General features: G+C 32.7%; 2 protein-coding genes and 1 non-coding gene across 3 annotated transcripts; all 3 read right to left on the bottom strand.

Moving 5' to 3' along the window:
* Nucleotides 1-441: 441 nt before the first annotated feature.
* Nucleotides 442-3790, bottom strand: LOC105172803 (polygalacturonase At1g48100). Its single transcript, XM_020697201.2, has 6 exons — nt 3097-3790; nt 2785-2952; nt 2645-2689; nt 2345-2552; nt 2176-2257; nt 442-1491 (listed from the first exon to the last, which is right to left on the bottom strand). The coding sequence occupies exons 1-6, from the start codon at nt 3478-3480 to the stop codon at nt 990-992; spliced, it is 1389 nt and encodes a 462-aa protein (XP_020552860.1). The 5' UTR covers nt 3481-3790; the 3' UTR covers nt 442-989.
* Nucleotides 3791-7137: 3347 nt separating this feature from the next.
* On the bottom strand, nt 7138-15046 carry LOC105172456 (shaggy-related protein kinase alpha). The gene is made up of 13 exons (XM_011093890.3): nt 14879-15046; nt 11688-11847; nt 11458-11550; nt 10762-10821; nt 10375-10647; nt 9840-9914; nt 9059-9115; nt 8847-8987; nt 8646-8696; nt 8259-8354; nt 8096-8179; nt 7601-7703; nt 7138-7512 (listed from the first exon to the last, which is right to left on the bottom strand). Exons 2-13 carry the CDS (start codon nt 11799-11801, stop codon nt 7430-7432), a joined length of 1230 nt encoding a protein of 409 aa, XP_011092192.1. The 5' UTR covers nt 11802-11847; nt 14879-15046; the 3' UTR covers nt 7138-7429.
* A 5126-nt stretch (nt 15047-20172) lies between these two features.
* LOC148785191 (U2 spliceosomal RNA) lies at nt 20173-20369 on the bottom strand. The gene has a single exon (XR_016062274.1). It is a non-coding gene; the product is annotated as a U2 spliceosomal RNA (small nuclear RNA).
* Between the last annotated feature and the right edge of the window lie 1605 nt (nt 20370-21974).

Here is a 21974-nt window from a genome sequence, read left to right as displayed (position 1 = left end):
AGTTTGGTAAAAAAAAAGTTATTTAACCTAAAATAAATTAGTAATAATTCAATCGGTATGAATATGAATTTTTATTTATTTTTTTTTACTAATATCAATAAATAGTGCATTTTGACCAACAAAGAATCTATTTATTAGATAGAAATAAACGTAAAAAATATTAAATATAATTTTTCAAATCATAAGTAGTCTATATGTGTAATTACAACCAAACCTCCACGGAAGATAGTGTAATGATCCTTTAATTTTATTTGTTCTTGTAGTGAGTGTATTTACTCGAGCTCTGTGGTCTATAACTTTATAGTTCATAAAAGTCAAAATCTTTCCTTAATAAAATAAATGGTGTAAATTTTGTATATTTGGCATATGTAGATGCAATGATGGAACAAAAATTCCAACCCTTTAATCAATACTAATTGTCATTGCTAAAAAATAAATAGTCGTAGTAAATAGTTAGTAACCACGACTATGAGACGTTTGTTGCCTGTGATTCGAAGTACACAGTGGGTTAGTTGGCCCAGGATTGATAATGACCAGCCTAAAAAAGCCCGGCCCACTACTATTTATAGCAGTCTTGGGGCGGTCCTGAATTTTTAAATGGGCTCCAATTAGATCTATTTTTAAACTCAAGCCCAGTTCAAGACCAAATTTCTGGGCCAGGCTGGTCCTAAGAATTGATTTTTGGGATTGGCCAGGTCCCAAGCGGGTCCAAGACCTATCAGCTATTTTTTTATTGGTTCAATCTAGTCACCGAACCTGGCCTATTGCTCAGTTACAACTACATGTTATCAACCCAACAACAAATTCTCCCTAAGACAAACACAACTTCCATTTTAATAGTGAAGCAACATTGTTCCTTAACCAATATTGCTCAGTTACAACTACATGTTCCATCACTTGGTAGTACTAATTAATACAACTATAGCTACATATTCTGATCAAGTGTGCTCGATTTGGACAGACGATGGATCATCATTGTCCGAACGTTTTCAACATTTATCGACATCGTTGTCGGGCAACGACAGGGGGAAGCCCTCCATCAGGCAGAACACAGGTGGAACAGTGAGTGTCTTGATGTCCCCATAGGCATTCCAGCAGAAGGGGTCCAAGATTTTCTGGCCTTGGGCAGGAAACAGCTCCACATCATAGAGGGTGAGATTAGTGCAAGGCACTGTGTCACTGCAGGCCAAATGCATTGCCGGGCTTCTTACATCATATGTGCCTTTGATGTTTGTGTAGGAGATGTCGGTCACGTATACCGCTGAGGTTTGGTTCGGGCAGGCCTTGTTGCTGCAGTAGTACTGGTCAATGATGATAGGATTCCGTACCGTGTCCACGATGATATTCTTGAAGGTGACTTTTGACACGGACCCGAACCCACCCTGCCATGTCTTGATCCTCACACCGTTGTCTGAATGCTTGATGACGGAGTCCGTCACCGTTATGTTTGAAACGCATGCCCTCGAGTTCTTGATACCTAGGCTCCCAATGCTGCATAGAAATAATAGTAGCTTATGTTAAATAAAACACCTGCATTATTCTTAGATATGGATATTTGAGCCGTTGGATTATAAGCGTGATACGTTAGACTAGTGATCTAAAGGTCACATTTGTTATATTTGATCTTTTTAGAATGAAATATATTTTTGGTCCCGTAACTTAGGTCATTTGACTTTTTCATCCTCTAACTTTTTATGCTAGCATTTTGATCCTACATATTTTTAATTTTCGCGATTTCGATCATTTTCTTGATGGAGTTCATCCTATTGTCGAGAAAGGTGAACTCAGGCAAAAAATAAAATTACAAAATTTAAAAGGATATAGGTCCAAAATATAACTCTAAAAAATTAGTAGAGGAAAACGCAAAATAACCTATTAAAATGAAATATAAAATGCAACACCAATATGTAATTAATGTAAACTATTGAAAAAAGAACCCTTCTAAGCAATGGGCCAACTTCTTTGCTTTCTTTGGTGGGGGGTTGAGTACTAAATACTATATTGGTTTGTTTGGTAGGAGAGGGCAAACTTTTGTACCTCAATGCCTTTACTCTCTAATAATGGTGGTTGTTGTTTCAAATAAGGTCATAAACTGCAACTTTTTGGACATAAACATAAGTTGAGATGATCATAAAGAGGAGGAGATTCATGAAAAGGTTGTCCAAAGAAATATACCTTATTCCATGACTAGGACCACAAGTTATGTTCCTTATATCCACATTATAAGTACCAGCTCCAATGGACACACAGTCATCCCCTACATCAAACCTCAATTACATCAAACATTACTACATAATAAACCATGAAAACAACTTCAAAACATCATTCTTAACTTAGCTATTACCATTAGAAATGACTGAGTTATATATCCTCACGTCGTTGCTGTTTTCTACGTGAATTCCATCCGTGTTCGGACTTCCAGCAGGCGATTTTATGTACAACGAGTCGATGTGGACGTCGTGGCAGCTGTCGAACCGGAAATGGAATTGTGGGCTGTTCTTGATTTTAAGCCCTTGGACTGTCACATTGGAGCTCCAAAAGAACCTTATTGCCTGAAAATGAAGGGAAAAACAGTCAACTTTTGTTTTTTGTCATAAGTTTTTGGAATGTTTTAATGTAAAGTGCTTGTGTCTAGGCTTCTTACAACTGGGCTGTCACAAGGACCAGGTGGGGTTGTTCCATTTATGCCCTGTTTCATTAAGCATACATAGTATAAGTTGTCTGAAGCTACTACAACAAAAAGTTATATAAATTTTGATCAAAACAGGAACTGTAAGAAGTTACCCTGTGAGGTTTGCAAGGAAGATCCCACCACTTTTCTCCTCTTCCATCTATTACTCCACCTCCTTGCATTGACATTCCATTGATCCTATAGAATACCAGCCACTGTCTCTTGCTGTAGTTTTTCGGCCACGAATCCGGTCCATCGGGCGGCACTATACTTCCTTCTATCTTTAGAACAATAAAAAAACATTGTTAATACAATTAGAAAATTCTATCCAAATCAATTTTGGTCGTACCGAACCAATCTTAAACTATGCACTAATCACATGTCAAGTATAATTGACTTAGGTCTGGCCAGAACATAAACACTACCTGAAAAGCTAGTCTGCTAGTACACGGGCCGGTGAAAATAGTAGACTGAATCATGAAAGTATAGTGCCTAGGAACAAGCAACACGGCAGGATCATCGGCCTGGCAGGCAGCATCCCAGGCCGCTTTAAACGCTGGTGTGTCGTCAGCAACGCCGTCTCCCACAGCACCATATGACACCACACTGAAAACGGAAACTTGAGGCGAAGGCGGGTGAGAAGCAGCAGCAGCCTCCGGTGCAGGAGAGGGCGACGCTGAAATTTGAGAAACTACAAGGTATCTCGATAGTTTTGAGTACTCAAAAGGCCTGCATTGAGCTGAAAGAGCAAGAAAGCATAGATGGACAGCGAAAAGCACGACAAAACGACATCGGTAGGAAGAATCCATGATGAACCTAGCTAGTTTTAGTTTACTCTAATTAACCTCCTTGTAGTGATGAGGTTTATATAGGACTTTACTGATGATGAAGAATCAAGAAAACTGATGGAACAAGTTGGCCACTTCTCGCATGCAAACCTAGGCAGTGTCTAAGAATGATCAAGAGGTTGTCGGTATTAGTAGGTGGTGTAGAGTGAAGGGCGCCCACGTTGTGGGAGAAGTGTATGAATGAACAAGTGCAGTGTGACCACTTAGACAAGAATGTGTAATACAAGTTGGTGATCGAGTTCTTAGTTACTTGATTGGAGGTGTTATGGTTGGCTGAGAATGGACATAATTTTATACAAGGAATTCGTGAGTGGGTGGGGGTGGCTGCCTTTTGTTTTTGGGGGGCGGTTTGCACTCTCCAGAGTTACTACATTATTATAGTACCTATCGAGACCGACCAATTCCATTTGGAGAATGGCTTTTCTGGTAAGAGAGTTTGGAGCCTCCAAAGGTGCATTCTGGATCAAGAAACAAAAGGGTGTGGTAATTGGTTGACCACGAATTCTAATTTAGATCGAGTTTGGTCAATTTTAAACTAATTATATAGTAATTATAATTCCTTGCGGTGTTATTTCTACATAATTCAGGCATTGGGGTGCAACAATTACCGGAAAGAACGTATTTCTTCTTTCTCAACACATTTTGTTAAGGTTTTCGTATTTCTAGGTATTCTCGTAAATTTACAGCAATAACATGTTATGCTGACTCCTTTTTCTGTTGTTGTTGTTGATGTGTAATTAATGGGCATAAACGTAATGGTCTATAAAATGAACGTCATTTAGTTTTTTGTAAATTTGACCGTTAACATGAAAGGTCTTTCTGGTACATTTCATAATTTAAAACTCAATTTTGCGATTTGGATGATTGTAAAAAAAAATAATGAATATATTTTATCCAATAATTAATATCAAATTCACATAAAATGAGATAAATGCAATTGGAGTAGGGTTTGACCAATCAAAAGCATTCACAAGTGCTCCAAAAAAGCAGAAGCGGCTGATAGTGCTATTCTTGGCCCTTTTTAGGATTCCAATTGATGACGATAGGCTACTTCTATGATCATAAGCGTTTGCTTCAATTTATTTAAATAATAAAACGTTTTTGGATCTAATTTGACATTAAACTCGCATTTTAAAAGTATTTTTTTTTAGTAAAATAAAAGTATAAAGTTTACACTAGAAAAAATTATTTTTTGTTGCACTATAAATGACCACGAGTCAAAAACTATAGTAAATAAATACTATTAATTACGTTCAAACAAAAACCAATATGAAGATTTAAATTTTTATTATGATTAGTCAATATTAGTTATGCCAAAATATTTATATTCGTTATTTTGATCTCACTTACAGAAACAACCATTAATGGCCGTTGTGGTATTTTTTTTTTCTTGTGACCATAGTAATTAACTTAAACAGAGAAATCATATTTCTTCCGGTGTTATAACATACGGCTAACGGCGATTTTATACTTAATATGAATCCAAAGGAACTTGTTAAAATATTAAAAATAAATTAGAAAATTCTTTTTTTTTAAAAAAAAAAGAGTAAAAACTTAAATTTTATTTTTAAATTTGGGAAGATTCTACTCTAAAAGCTTATCAAACACTTTACAAAATTTCAAATAGTTTGTGTAAAATTATATTAAAAAAGTTATATACTTACTTAAAGACTAAAAGTAGATAGTTCCTTCCATTATTTAATATTGGAAGTGGATGACATTTTTGTTGATGAAATAATGAACCCCATAAACTAAGACACTTTATTGGACAACAGAGAGTGGGGTTGGGTGTGGGGGGAAGTTGATTTTTTTTTTTTTTTCAAATTTTACTGTATTTTCTATTTTTTTAATATATGTATATTATATATATAATGACATTAATTATTATGAGTATATTATATCAGCACTCTCTAAATTAGATCAAAATATACACTCTATTTTTTGTAAAATTATAGCTGCACTTTCTAAAATTATAGTTGTAATTACAATTACACCACTTATTGAAATGAAAAACATACACAAACACTCCCTAAAAAGATATTACACTAACACCCTTCAGGAAGCGTAGCTGTAATTTTATAAAATATAGGGGGTGTTTGAGTAATTTGATCTAATTTCCAGGGGTGCCAATACAATTTATCCTTATATTTAAGGAAAGACTTTATACACCAATAATGTGTTAGCCTTGTTAAGGCTGGCTAAGGTCTCACGAATAAAATTCAAGGTTATGAGTTTGAATGCTACCAAATGTGTGAGTATATGTTTTACTTTATGTGAATTATTGTAGTTTATTACATATTGATGTATCAATTGAATCGATATAATTTGTTATTATTTTTAATTATATTAATGTATTGGTTGAATCGACGTATTAATAAAAAAAATAAAAGAAATAATAATATTTGAAATAGAAAATTCACTCGGACAAAAAAAATAAGAAAAGGGTAATAACGAATACAGGATAAAAACTTTTTTTCAGTTCTAAATGGAGAACTACGCATACAAATTAAAGTGAACAGAAGTATGCTGATATATTTAGCTACTTCTATTCGTAATATGTTTTTTTTTTTTGGCTTATTTTAAATCATACTAAATGTTACAATAATAATAATAATAATAATAATAATAATAATAATAATAATAATAGTAATAATAATATGTTGGTTGATTTAAATTATCAAAATACTTTTAAAAATTAGTATTCCACATTACTTTGAATTATAGAACATAATTAAATTCCAGATATAAAATGATGTATTAGTTGATTAAAAGAAAGGATAATAATTAAATTAAGAATGCCACCCCCCTCCCCCATCATCTATTTATGCTATCGTCCAAAAACCAAATAATTGACACAAAATATAAATTACTATACTAAAAAATATAAATTAGAAAAACAATTCGCTTTAAGAGAAAAAGAGGTAAAATAGAAGGACGAGTTATGAGAGTTTATAAAATACCATAAAGCGTATGATAATATTTTTAAGAAATGGAGTTACAAACTCTAGAAATAAAAATAAGACGTCAGAAGCTTACACTCTTTTGAGAATAATAAGAAATCTTTAATTTTTTTTCTAAATTTTAACAAATTCCCTCAAATAATTACAAATTTACTAGTACCCGTATTTTAGAAATTGTATAAATTTTTTTATTCAGATATTTTAAAAACTTATTTTTAAAATAAGATTTATATATCTTACTAAACTTTAAAATATCTTATAAAATTTATGAACTTTTAAATAAGTTGAGTCAAACTCACTCTAAGCAACATCATATGATGCAAGTACTACATAAAAGTATTTTGATGATTTATTTGTTTCATAAAAGATGTCATGCTAATGTTTTTCTGAAAAATTGAAAAGGGAAAGTTTAGAGTATTTAAGAATTGGAAGAAATGAAAACATTATGCGGTAGAATGATTCATAATAGATGCAGATATGTCCATACGACTCTTTTGAGTCATGGAGAAAGAACTACTGAACTACACCACCATCCGGCCGTCTCAATATCACCAAGATATCAGCAAGCGACGGAGAGACGATCAAGACGAGAGCACGGTCACCGATCACTTGTAGACTCAAAGTAACACAAGGACCATTAGCAAGTACGAAATCCATATCCAAGAAAACAGAAATACACAGCCTTTATAAGACGGAGTATAAATCCCAACAAGAAGTTCGTTCAGATAAACAGTCACCATTATCACCATGAGGTTACACTCTATAGGACAGAAAGAGAACAGTTCAAACCATAGTTCACGTTGAGGTTTAGGCGATTAGTTAATGGTACATCCCTAGAACTGCTTTTACAAGACAATACTAATACAAAGCATACACCATGTAAGATGAACGAGGGTGAACAGACGGGCATGATGAATCATAGCAGATCGTTTGTTTAGTACTTGGAGGAATCATAACCCGAGTACTGGGCACTGCTTCCTAGCATGCTCAGGGATCAACTTCACCAAGGTCTCTGCTGGGACACCTTTTAACTCTGAGAACAAGAACGCGATGATATGAAACAATTTCCAATGCTAATGACAAAAACCAGGGCGAAAAAGCTCTGTTATAGAAACTTGTACCGTGTGGCTTGAAGTTGAATAGTGGAGGAAGGAAGCGACCATTTGGCAGACGAGTATTTGGATCACGCAGCTCATCGAAGAAGGGATGCACCAAAGCGTCCAACTACAGTGCAAGTAAATGCATGTGTCAATTTTTCACACAAAAACAGTGAATAACTTGTTAAGGGCTAACAGGAAAGAACAACATTACAATTAAAATCAGCATCACAGGAGAATGACAACTGGAAAACCTAATCGTGGCAAACAATCACTTTCAAGACACATCCACAGAGGACAGAATTAACAGTCTCCTCAGTATTGATGTAATATGGCTAGAAACGTAGTCAAGGGACTGGAGTATCCAATAAAATCAAACCCAAGCAACCAAAAGAAGACGAATGCAGAACAAAGTAGGAATAGCAAATATTAAAAGAGGAAAAAGGGCCTTTTCTCTCCCCACAACTCATAGAAAAATACTCAAAAAGACAGTTACATATACAAGTATTTGATACTCACAGCTGAGCAACGTAGATTAGGAGAGTACTGCAGCAGTCTTGAAACAAGATCAACAGCTTCAGGAGGCATGCGCTTATGGAATATCTGGTGCGGATTCAAGAAATAAACAATTTAGTGAACAGGAGCAAATAATGAACAGAAAACATCATAAATATATTAATACCTTATGCCATGGATGGGCCTTAATTTGTGGGAACTTGAACTCCGTATAATTAGGATTCATGCATTTTATTTCCTCCCTTGTTGGGGTACCCAAAACCTGAAAATAGTATCAGGAGTCAGCCGAGAAAAGAAACACCATGCATAAAACCCCAACAACTAAAATTGATTCAACTGTCCACATGTTCCCCCAGAAAACTCTGAATATCTTATTCGCCCCTTTGTTCATTACTTAATATCCCAACATTTAAAGAAAAAGATTAAAAGGCAGTTTGAACTGCAAATCACCACAAACCCCTCTGCTCCAAGAAAGGAGAAGATCAGATAACCCTAAGTAGAAAAAATAAACCAAAAGAGTGCATATGATGTGTTGACGTGTATGAGAGAGAACCTTGATGATCTCAACAAGCTGGTCAACTCCACTCTCACCAGGAAATAGAGGCTGAAAAAGCAAAACACCAACAATGATGCACATTAAGGAGGGTAAGCAAAGAAAGTACTCCAGTTAGTGAAAGGATCTGTTTGGTCATAAACGGGAAGACAGCACAAAAGATATACAGGGGGTGAAGATGCACAAAAACAGAAAGACTACCTGTCCAAGAAGTAGCTCGGCAAGCACACACCCAGCAGACCAAATGTCGATAGCAGTAGTATATTCTGTTGCTCCAAAAATAAGTTCAGGTGCTCTATAATACCTAGAGCAGATATAAGAGATATTGGGCTCCCCTTTGACCTGCCAAAAGTGATTGTCAACATCCCCAGACTTACATAAAACTCCTCTTTCTGAATAAGATTTTTACATACCAAGACTTTGGCACTTCCAAAATCACACAATTTAACCTGGTGAGTGTGTGGATTCACCTGCATAATGTGATAACTTTATTACTTGAGAGAGAAGAGAGAAATAAGGCCAATTACTGGCAAATTCAAATTCCCATCAACATAAACTGAAGCGTCTATTTTTTTAATCAAAGCAAATTGTAACTGATTCCAAGCAATACTTCCAAGTCAAGGCAAGCCAGTATGTTATATTGGTATCAGCAGGCACAATTGTATCTTGCTGATAGCCTCAGCTGTTAATTAACATTGCCTTCTATTCTGGTGGCCTAAAAGGTTTACATGAAGTTTTCTGAACCTTCCAGAGGGAATGAATCATGATATGGAAGTAAACATCTGAGATATGCATCTAAATGATTAAGTTTTCCAATATTCTTTTTCATATTGCGAAAGATTCAAATTGAGTACGATAATTCGTCTCCCAGCTTCCCGACAACACATGCTAATCCACCAAACTTCTACTAAAGGAAAGATATCATAACAATCCCAAGCAAAGTACCGGAGATGGCAACACTCAATCACAAAACAGAATACCACCACACAGAGTTTGAACACCATTAAAATAAAAGATGGTACACAAGTGGTATTTGCTTTCTAACTGGCGTAAAGCATCTGAATTGGTCCTATACCACTAGAAAATGTACATCTCTTATCAAACTCCAAGGGTACACAAGATCTGGAAAGAAAGATAATATAACAAAAAAGAAAAAATAGAAATTCAGTAAGCAATGAACTAACAAGCACATACCAACAAATTCTGAGGCTTTATGTCCCTGTGACATACACGAATACCACCATGGATATAAGCCAACGCTCTGAAAATCTGCGAAACAGCAACATAATTATATCATTCGCAAAATACCAGCCTCCTAGACAGAGTTCAGATATTTTAATTTAAACACTCTAGGGGGTTCAGGCAGCAGAGGGAATTCAGATTCCACCAATATTAACATCAGCAAACTCTAGTTTGATGAATATTGAACATATCTGATATACTCCAGGTAATATTTCATTTATCCACTTATCAACATTTTCTTGTAAGGAATGAGAGTTTTAACATCACAAGAATTCAATTATCTCAATGAAGAATAAGTATAAGATCCTATCAGATGGAAATTTGAACAACTTCATAATAAATGAGTGATAAGCAACAATGAACAGAATTGCAAAAGGCAGTTTCAACAGAAGAGACAGAATACATTTAACATCAATGTGAAGGTATCAAGATGACCTAGTCCACGGAGCACAGAGAGTGATCAGTGCATAAAAAACTGACAAAATACCTGGTAAGTATACAGCTTCACATAAATCAGCGGCATTCTCTGGTTCAACTTATTATAGTGTTTGATCACACGATGAACAGTTTCAGGGACATACTCGAGTACCAAATTTAGATACAGTTCGTCCTTCTCAGTTGTTGAGAAGAAGCAATGCTTCAAAGAAACAACATTTGGGTGGTCAAGAAGGCGCATGGTTTGTAACTCTCGGTTTTTGTACCTCTTGTCCTGAAGAACTTTCTTTATCGCAACTGTTTCACCAGTCTCTAAACATTTTGCCTAGACAACCAAAAAAGGTTGAGAAATAACAACATTGACAAGTGAACTCAGTACAATATGCAGCATACAGTACCATCCAGCTCTTAACAAGGAAAAAGCAATACAAGATATTACCTGGAACACTACTCCAAATGATCCTTGGCCAACAATGCGTTCAGCCATGTAGCTAATCGTCTGAAAATTATCCGCCAAATAAAGGGGAATGGAGTAAGACTTGGTATGTGAAAATCCCAAACATCAGTGAAAAGCAAATAAAAGCAGCCCCATGGCATGCATGCAAATGGCACTAAATACTGAACATAAGCATACATAAACTACTTGTATATTTTGTGCCATTACAGTTATAAAATTGGGCACTTTCATGCAAAACACTTATTCTATTTTTCCTTTGTCCATTTTCCTGAATCGAGAAACAGTCAAGACAAAAATAAAGTTTTAATCCGGTCTCGTGAGAATCATCATTTGCGTGAGCCCTCTTGCAGAAACCCCAATAAGAGATTCTCTTGTTTCATAAAATAAGAACAGCGAGCACCTCATATACTTATAAATATAAGACAGATCCTCACTAAACAAAAAAATCATTGGGATTTCATAAATGAGAAAATTATAACCACTTGCCATCACATACTTCTTCTCTGTGTTTACTTATTCTTTTTTTTTCTTCTAAGTCCTTTTTCTCCTTTTCTTTCTAGGTGGGGGCTTGTTTGTAATAGAGGGAGGCTGTTTGTGCCACCAGGACGTGTCAGTACGGTAAGGATGGCAAGAAATGCAGAAAGTAGGAGGAAAATGAAATACAGGAAATGGACAAACCTGCTTTGGCTGGCCATTTCGACCGCCAATAGTTGTCACAATTATGTGGCCTGTCTCAGTCCCATTACCATCCACAACTGTTGCTTCCATTTCCTATGAGGGAAAAAAAAAAAAAAAAAGAAATGGATCCCTTTAAGACTTGGCCCAACCACACTCAAGACAAGAAGAATACTTTCAAGGGAAACACTTTACGGAAAGACATTTGTACAAGCTTTCTACCATGGGCATACCTTGTCATCCCGGATTTTCATGTCATTCATTTCTTCAGGCAACCTATCAACCCCAACAGCATGGCTGCCCGCCTCCCTTAAGCCAGAATTAGGTGCTATACCCACTGAAGCCATTTGCGAAAATAACTAGCTGATGTTATAACCTCAAAAAGTCATTCACCTGCACAAAATAACAACAATTTCCTCAGTGAACAGAGCGACATTTATAATGGAACTGCTCGGCATCTGTTTCAAATTGGAATACTACCAGTAATTCATATAAAGTAAGTGTATAATTTCTAGCAAGTGTAAAATGTCAGTGGTGGATGGAGTTGACCACTATAAAAATTTCACACAGGATGACTGAATCCATAAAGAAATACAGAATAGCTGGCAAGCCATCTGTTAGGGCATCAGTAATTAGGAAAACACAGACTGTCAATACACAACCAAGCGTAGATACAGAGAATTTTGACAAATGGAGACACAATCATACATATAGTATGCAAGGGCACTTTTCTGACCAAGAAAAAAAGGAAATCTTCTCTGTGTTCTCATCAAAACAAAGTAAGTGCATATAACACCAACAGTATTACAATTTACATAATCCATAATTGATTAGAGGCATCTATTACATATGTGAAACTAAAACACCTGTACTGCAATTGACAAAAGCATACTTCAAGAATATAGCACCTCTTTCACACTGCATCAAATTGATGCATGAAAGCTATTGAAATTTGATTGCAATAGAATTCATTCGAAGAAGTCAATGATTTGACTGCCTTATTTGATGTGACATAATTTAAACTTATCAAGACAGATTGCTCAACGTAAGCAATATGACTTGAGATCACAAAAATCTACCCAAAAGTTGAAAAAGTAAAGAGAATAAAATACGATTGCTTACTCCAGTAAATGAATGAAAAGGCAAAAATGGTCAAGGTTCAAGATTGCAGAAATCCAATACGTAGAGTAAAAAGCGAATACAACCTCTTTAATACAGTCACTGGACTTCATAAAACCATATTGGTGCCATGCCATTTATTCCATCTAGCAACTGAATGGATAGACATCATTTTACGTATATGCCAAATTAATTAATTGTTCAAATGAACTGCAGGTTTAAACATATTTTAATTTTTTCAAAACATCAAGTGCAAAAGATAGATCATGTAAACACTAAACAGAATTCAGAGGAAATTAAGCAAACGACATGAAACAGAAGCAGTAGAAAAAGTTTCAAAATTATGATGAACAAATAAACTAAAATCGAGAAAAAATAGGCCTGTTTATAGCTCAAAATTTAATAAAAAGAAAACTCTAAAATCTCTGCCTGAAAAATGAAACATTTTGAAGGACTGCACTAAGTTGGCTGCTTTTCCATATTCCTCTGGTAGAATGGCATCACTAGTTTGACTAGTTTTTGCATACATATTTCGATGTGTGTTGAAGAAAAACATGTTCAACCAGCACTATATCACGAGATCTATCCAAATCCACAAAGTGGAGCAACTATAGAAATAAAGAAATACACATGAAAGTCCGTAATCATGTGTAATTAATTTTTCGGAAGGTTCGATAAGTTTAAAATGGAAGCTTAATGATAAGTATTAACTAAGTTATTGCCCAGCACAAGGGCTAAGACACTCTTACTCCAATTTATTCCTTTTTGATAGATTAAAAAAGAATACATATTCAAACACAATGAACGCAAAGAAAAACACTTTTGATTCATCTTTCTGACACAATTCCCAATCATATTGACTCACTATATCTCACAACAGCACTTCTTGAGTTCTGCAATATTTCTTCAATTCTAACTTTACAGTACCTGGTGGAAGCTGGAGCATCATGTTAAATATGCTGAACTTTCAATTGTTCAAATTATATGGCATATTGGGTGCATCGAAGTGAATGACTGACAATACAGCAACTTTTCTTGCAATATATGTAATGACTATGAAACCTTGCAATAGAATTTCTGTTCTAAATTTAAAAAATCATTGTGTACGTTAACAATTCACGAATTTTGACGTTCCAAATACATTGTTTATCATATAGCTTAGAATCCTATCATCCTATGGTTTTCCATAAAAGCATCATCCCAGAAACTTATAAATTCATAACTCATTATCATTGCAGGTTGGATCAATTAATTACATTCGAGAACAACACAGCTGGCTTACACATTTCTTAATAGTGTTATGAATACAGGATTAGGTTTTTATAACAGTTATAAGATACAGTCATGAAATTGAAGGGAATTACTTACACATGAGATGAGCCAGGAAAAGCTTCTGATTTGTTTTATGTAAATCAAGTAGTTAAAATAGTAGATCTATGTAGGTCTCAGTGTAGGCCACCTCATTTCTTCTCTACATTTATTCCATCCTTTGATCTTAAAAATCCTTGAAATGCTAAAGAGAACCACAAACAACTAGAATCAGCGAAATACTGAATGCACTCGCAAAAACCTTCCCGAAAAGCCTGACTAGCAAATGCGTGGGCCCAAAGGGGTCAAACAGTACTATTCACAGGAAGCATCTAAATAGAGCTTCATAACAATTTTCCATTCATTTGCTTAAATACATCAAACTTTGACCATATCTAATTCCTTTTTAGCTCCACTATTTAACTATGTCACCAAGATCCCTGCTTTTAATGACATTAAGCAAAACCCTCCATTCACAAGATACAGGTAGAAACTTCGATGAATTTGCTTAACATGAGAAACTATCATTTCCAAAAAAGAGAGACATTATGATCAATCTTGCGAACATTTTAAACTCAGAGCAAAGAAATAAAATACAATTGAAGTAGCAAATAATAACGCAACCTACAAAAATTTCAATATAATATCATATTTCTTAAAAATGTAAACGTAAAAACAACAAAATACACCAGAAATCCACGAAATTGAACCCAAAACGAAAAAGAAGGGGAAAATGTTCATTTCTAGATACAGAAAACCATTACAATACAACACACAATTTGGTGAGACAAATTCAACAAAATGATCCACGGATCCACGTCGGCAACCCCCACCCATCCCCCCTCCTCCCCATAACACCATCTTGATAAATCCACACAAAGCATCGAACTCCAACAAAAATAAATAATTAAACAACCAAACAAATAAAAACAAAACAACCTAAAATCCAGACAATCAACAGAATAAAAAAAACCTAAAAGAAAAAAAAAAAACCTACCGATGAAATCAGAATACGCATCGAAGATCATCGGTGGCCGAGTCTGACGATGAAGTTGTCGCCCAAATTATATGACACCGTCAGCCATAGAGAGAGAAGGAGAGAGAGAAAGTGCCACAAATATAGAGAGAGAGAGGAAAGGCAAATAGATAGATACACAGAGAAGAGATGAGAGAGAAAAAGAGAAAATAATATAATATGAATATTTCTTTATCATTTTTATTATTTAAATATATATTTTTAATTAAATTGTTAATATTATAATTTCCAATCTGCATGTGGTGTGGGGTTCGTGACAGTCAAACCTGAAACCTGTTAAATTATTTTCTACTTATTTTTTAATTATTTCTTTCATTTTTGTACTCTTTTGTTCTCCTTATTTTATTTTCTTGGAGTCTATCAATACATATGAGTTTTGCTCGATAATTTCCAACAAAGATCCTTTTATATTTAAATCAGTAATAGTAAGATCAAAAGAAAAGTCGAGAATATTTTTGCTCCAAGTAATAATAATATACCATGATCTTGAATAAATGTGCGGTATTTATAGAGTCAAATGTCTGTATTTGTAGGAGTCTGCATGGTGTAATCTTAAACTTCCAAGTACGGTACGATCAACAACTGTAGTTATAGATCGGAAGTGCAACCCGACCCGATTAATAACACGGAGATCCTAGTCAATTAAGGGTATGTTGCATTTTATGGTGGGTGTATTTTCCGATGATATATGTGCATTAGTTGTAAGTTGAATCGAGTCGAATATATTATTTTTCGAACTTGTTTTGAACTATTGTTTAGCTCAAAAAAGAACTTAATTTAGTTAATAATCAAATCAAACTTGAAAGAACTTAGTTAAACCGGACGCAAGTGGAGTTCGAATAATTTGAAGTTTTCGAGTGTGTTTTATTCATTTATTGCTCCTGTGGGAATTGAATTTGAGCTCAAGTTGAGCTTGAAGATTTATTAAATAAAAAATTAAGTTCAAGTTTGATTTCGTAAATTAACGAATCGAGCCCACACGAGCTTTTACCAATCAATATCAATAGAATATAGAGTAGTTTGATTAGTATTGTAGCCTTAAATGGCAACGAGGAAGGTTCGAGGCGAAATTTATTTGACTCAAGATCTTTCTATTTTATTTTGGTAAATCTGAAATCCATCCCGCCCCACCCCGTTTCTAGTTGGGTCTGAAAGCCGCTTTGTGCTCTCAAACTCATTCCTATCCCAATTCCGAACTCAACGGCTCTAAATTCGATGAGATTTTCATTTTCTTATTAATCAATATTTGTAAAAATATATATATAATTTGTACTTATAAATACCTAATAAGTTATTATTATGTCAAAAATATAATTTATCCTATAAACGATAGTTTAGACTCGAACCGACATGATTAAAAAAAAAATTATGTGTTCTTCCACTTAAAGTTGACGTAATTTTTGTGTTTCATATACTCACTCATTATTAAGTTGGTCGATTATTTTTCACTTTAATATATACATATATATCTATATATGTATGTATGCTTAAAAGAATGTACTTTGAATTAGAATAAATTAATAATAAAATAAAATAAAAAAATTACTTCAATTTTTTTTGGACTTTTGTAACATACTTGAGTTTTGATAAGTAATTAAATTTTAAAAAGTATAAATTTTACCATATTTATATATCTTTTTAAAAAACATAAAATTGTCGTTCTTCTTCTTCTTATTTACATTGCATTTGTAACAGCTTTTGAAATAAGTATAACTATCATATAATCACGAAGCCGTTACAAAAATGGTATAAAAGATAGTTATCAATTTGAAAAAGACCGTCCAAAAAGCCGTTACCAAAGCAATGTAAAAAGCAGTAACAAAGGCAGTTGCAACACTTATTACAACATAATGCATGGCCGCTACAAAAAGTATTCTAAATTATCGCTCCTATATTCAAGTACAACCATACATATATGTGTTATAAAGGCTATTTTAATAATAATTCTATCAAATTTAATTTGGTCGTTCCGAAAGCAAATTCCAATGCATTCTTTTGCAATTGAACTACTATTGGAACGGTCTCTCATAATCGTTAATAAAACCGTCACAAAGATTTTGTAACACCCAAAAAATCCACGATAGGGGGTGTTGTTACAACGACAGTTATAATTTTAAAAACTGTTCCAAATTATTAACTTCACCATTAGATAAGCCATTACTATAAAATAATTTTAAAAATTGTTCCAAGATTTTCTCTAGCACAATTCAAGAAGATTCGACGGCTTTTAATTAACATTATTAAAGACTCAAATCGACATTGAAGGAGATAAAAGCATTAAGTTCCAGATCACGTTTTAAAGTGAAGAATCAAAAGATTCAAGTAGAAATTTTATACCTACAAAAACTTACAACTAAATTCTATAAATTCTTTATTGCTTTCTTTCTTGTTCTTTTACTCTTGTCCAGGTCGGCTTGCAGGTTTTGCATCGGACCTGCCCCTGTCTATTTTTTCAGTATTTTTATTATTTATTTATTCATATGCAATACATTATTAACATAAAATTATGATGTTATAGGATATTTTTTTAATAATTTTGCATATATCAAACTCTATATATGACGTACAAAAAAAAGTAGTTGACTGTATTATTTGTATTATATAATTCATTGTATATCAAAAACTATGTTAAAGTACCTACATTTAAAATGATATTATTTATTAAAATAATAAAAATTACTTGATTGTATTTTTTGTATTATATAATTTATTTTAGATCAAAATGTTAAATTACTAAATTTAAAATAATATTATCTAATAAAATAAAAATTAGTTGAGTGTATACTTTGTCTTATACAATTAATTTTAGATTGAAAACTATGTTAAAGTATTTAAATTTAAACTATTATTACTTATTAAAAAAATAAAATATTAGTTAAATATATTCTTTATATTATATAATTCATTTTAGATTAAAAAAAAGTATGTTTAAAAAAAAATTGAATCCAACCGAGCAATCCAGAGCTAGGTGGGATCGGGTGGGGGGGGTTGAGGCCGAGTTTTTAAGGGGGCCTTGGGACCGGACAAAACAGCCTCGTCGCCATTATTAATTGCATGTTAAATAAATCTTTTTATGATCAAATTATCCATATTAAACGTACCTCCTTATATACCTTAATGTGTAAAAAAGTATAAAAATAATTTGGTCAGAGGGAATCAATATGTTTGGGGAAAAAAAACCTTTAAAAATATTAATTGTAATTTCTTCATACTAAAAAGAATACATGTATTTGAATTTGCAAAGAGAACATATATCTTTGACATTAAATTATTATATTTTCTTTAATAAAAAAATCCAGATACAATGAATAAGTGTAGCAAATGAGTTATGATGAAGAATATATAATTGGAAAGAAATGATGGGTCACCAGGTGAAAATAACACACACATCTCCCAAATTAATCAATATTTATTATTGATTTGATCACAGAAATACACAACCAAACTTAGCTGTCATGTTTCCAGAAAAAGCAATTACAACTATATTTATTGAGGTTTGGTATAATTACAAATACCTTCTTATTATTTGAAAAATTACAAATACTTTTTTAATTTTAACGTCCTTCTAACAACGAGCCCATTTCATTAGGTTTACATCCAACTTTTGTTATAAACCGACCAAAATGTCCTTTTGAATTATAAATTATAATTTTGTATATTTTATAATTTTTTAAAATATTTTTATGAACTAATATTCCTTCTAAATTGTTTATGTTACCCACCCTCAAAATTTTTTATAGCTTTATAAATACTTTTTTTATTTTACAATAAAATTTCAACAAGGGTAAAATAGTAATGTCCATTTCACCGTCTAAGGGCTGCATAATTATTTTCATTTTAGAGGAGTATTTGTAATTTTTTAGACAATGAGAGAGTATTTATAATTATGTCAAATCACATGAAAAGTGGTTGTGATTTAACCCGAATCTAATTATATTATAAATTTCAATCATTAATGTCAATATCGATGTTTATCGGCAGTACTATTAAATAGACCAACAAACCTATATTTGTGGGATTCAAAGCCGTAATCTAATGATTATGGGGTCTCAATTTTGTCAACTAAATTAAATGTCGTTGGTCAATCACATATTAATGCGACACCAAAGTACGAAAGATGATACCAATTAATAAAACACAAGTTTGTATCCTAGGCTTTTCAACATGTGAAGACACGAATGCACTGAAGGACTAGAACTAACATTAAAGGAAGAAGAATTTTCGAAAACAATCAAGATGCGCTATCAGTGTTTTGAACGGAGATGTGTGTGTGTAAAAAAGATATGAAATAAAAATTATGGCGAATAATTTTTATTGACCACGATTAAATATAATCGGTGAGAAAATATAGATTTTTCATCAAGAAAAAGTTATTAATTATGATTAAGAGCCATGATAAAACTTTTAACCACCCTCGCAAATACCACAGCCAACAGTCATTGCATGGCCGAAGTCAATGACTATATGCTACAACTATTTTATTCGAAGCACACTGGATAGATATACAAAAACAACATGGTACACGAAAGTTATGTAAGTCATTTGATTATAAAGGACCCTGTTGGGCAAAATATGGACTAGGATAACATGAATGTGGGCCTGTTTGGTTTTAGCATAGGTTGTGCAGCCCAATATAAGCTTGATCCTAAAAGATTTCAATCATACACAAACATATGTATACGTTTCAATTATAATATATACTTCTAAAAATATATTTATACATTTCAATTATCATTTAATTAAGAGATAATTGCATTACCTCTCTTAAAATTTGATATAATTATATATATATTGAAGTTTGAAATATTATATTCAAATCCTTGAATTTTATTTATATTTAATAAAATAGTCCAAACTTACTAAATTTATTAATTTTAACAAGATAAAATTAAATATTACTTAATAAATTCATTACTGACTTATTGTAAATCGGACAAATTTTTTTCAACGAGACTATCTTTATAATGTTGAAAATATAAAAAGGTGAATAATTAAATTACAATAAATCAATAATAAATTACTTAAAATAAATATAAATTATTATTTAATTTTTTTATTAATATCAATAAATTTTATACTAACAAAAAAGACTTTTTGTTAGACAATAAATCAAATTTCAAGAATGTTCAATATTTTTTAAATTATAAAAAATATAATAAAATCAAGAGAAGGAAGAAGTGTAATTGAACCAGTGTACTAGCTCGGTCATACTAATGGCCGCCTAGCCGTCAGAGAAGGCATTGAAACTAGCATTGGTGGGGTGCGCCAGGCCCGCGCAGTAGTGCAACGCATGGGCGACGCTCGAAGACCCAGGCAGCAAGCTACCTTGGAGGGCCATTCCCCCTAGAAAAATAAATTTAATATCATGTGGACCGATGGCCCACGTATCAGATATTAAACTGATAAGAACAGATACTACACTTGATCTTAGCCAAAAGGCCGAGAAAGGTATGAGTTTCTCATTCTTGGCCAATGTCTTTTGTATTCTCTTCACTGCCCATCTGTTTCGCTACAAAACCGATGTGGGATGAGGGTAAACTAAACCAACTGACCACAACTACCAAAATCTGCAGCTTTCATAATATTCGGGTAAAATTATAATTTTAGTCCTATTACGTGGTGACTTGCAGGATTAGTATTGCCTAATTAGCAACGAAACAATTTCAGGTGGCAACTTTAATATTGTTTCTTACGATATATATTTACTGACCAATGCTTTTATATTACCACAATAATGAGTTTCGTGATTTCGGTAATGGATATTGTTTTGTCAAAACTGTTGGTGACAAGAAGTTACGTATGAAGTTATCACTCAAGACAATTAGAGATGTATATACAGTTACGACCTAGTGAATATACCGTATTGTCACTAGTTTTTCTATAATGACAATTTTATACATAATTATTGTCGTTAAATATGCATTTTAGTGATTATTTTAAAATTAACGTTTCATGCATATTTTTATGTTATTTATATTTTTCAATATTCCCCCAATATCTTTTTTTTTTTATGTTATTTCTATTTTTCAAATTTTCATGCATATTTTTTGTCACAATTTTTATAAATTTAATATTAATTTATTATTTTTTATATACTTTATAAAAAAAATATTTTCTATTTTTTTTTAAATAGTATTATAGAATTTGTGCCTACACAAATTGCTAGTTATTTAATTAAAGCTACACCAAAGTAGTCAACATATAGTGGAAAATATGAAACCTCTTCATTACATGAATCTAAGAGTAATTAGGACTTAATTGATAATATTGTTGGAATGTGTTAGCACAATTTACTATCTTAGAAAATAATAATAATAATAACTTATTACATTAATATCAAGAAATTGATAAATATATCGTTTTGATCAATAAACTCATATTATAAATTCATGCTAAATGAGATATATACTCGTATTTTTGTAGAATTCAAACACATAATCTCGAACTTATTTCTCAAAAAGTATTATTCGTTAAAAGAATGTAATCTAGGTGCCACTAGGTACACTCGATTATTAATGCATTTATGGTATGTGCATTTCTCTTCGATTAAATTCATGCTACATCGATATTATGTGCACTAGGTATACAGATGATTGTCACGTAACTTTCCATTTTTAAAAATGGGGTAGTGAATAAATACAATTTTAGTCCTGTAACTTGAGGAGAGTGACATTTTTAGTCTTGCACGAATTGATTTTTCGCTTTAGTCCTGTAATTTTAAAACTTTTGACAAGTTTCATCCTTTTTTAGCCAATTTGGCCGGAAAATTATATATGACATGAATATGACTCAGTTAAATTATAATTTTAAATTTGTAACTTAGTGGGCTTTGACATTTAAGTCCTATAACTCAGGGAGTTAGTATTTTTGGTCCTGTATGAATTTGTTTGCAGGACTAACAAGTAAATTGCTATTTCCTGCCAAATTAATCGAAAAAGAAGTAAAATTACCAAAATTATAAAATTACAGAATTTTAAATTACAAAAATCAATTTATACAAAAATAAAAATACCTCACCCCCTAAATTACAAGACTAAAATTATAATTTTCGCTACGG

The sequence above is a fragment of the Sesamum indicum genome, linkage group LG10 (genome assembly GCF_026168435.1).
Source record: "Sesamum indicum cultivar Baizhima isolate 11 linkage group LG10, ASM2616843v1, whole genome shotgun sequence".
Classification (NCBI taxonomy): Eukaryota; Viridiplantae; Streptophyta; class Magnoliopsida; order Lamiales; family Pedaliaceae; genus Sesamum; species Sesamum indicum.
This window is presented reverse-complemented; position numbering and strand designations above follow the sequence as displayed.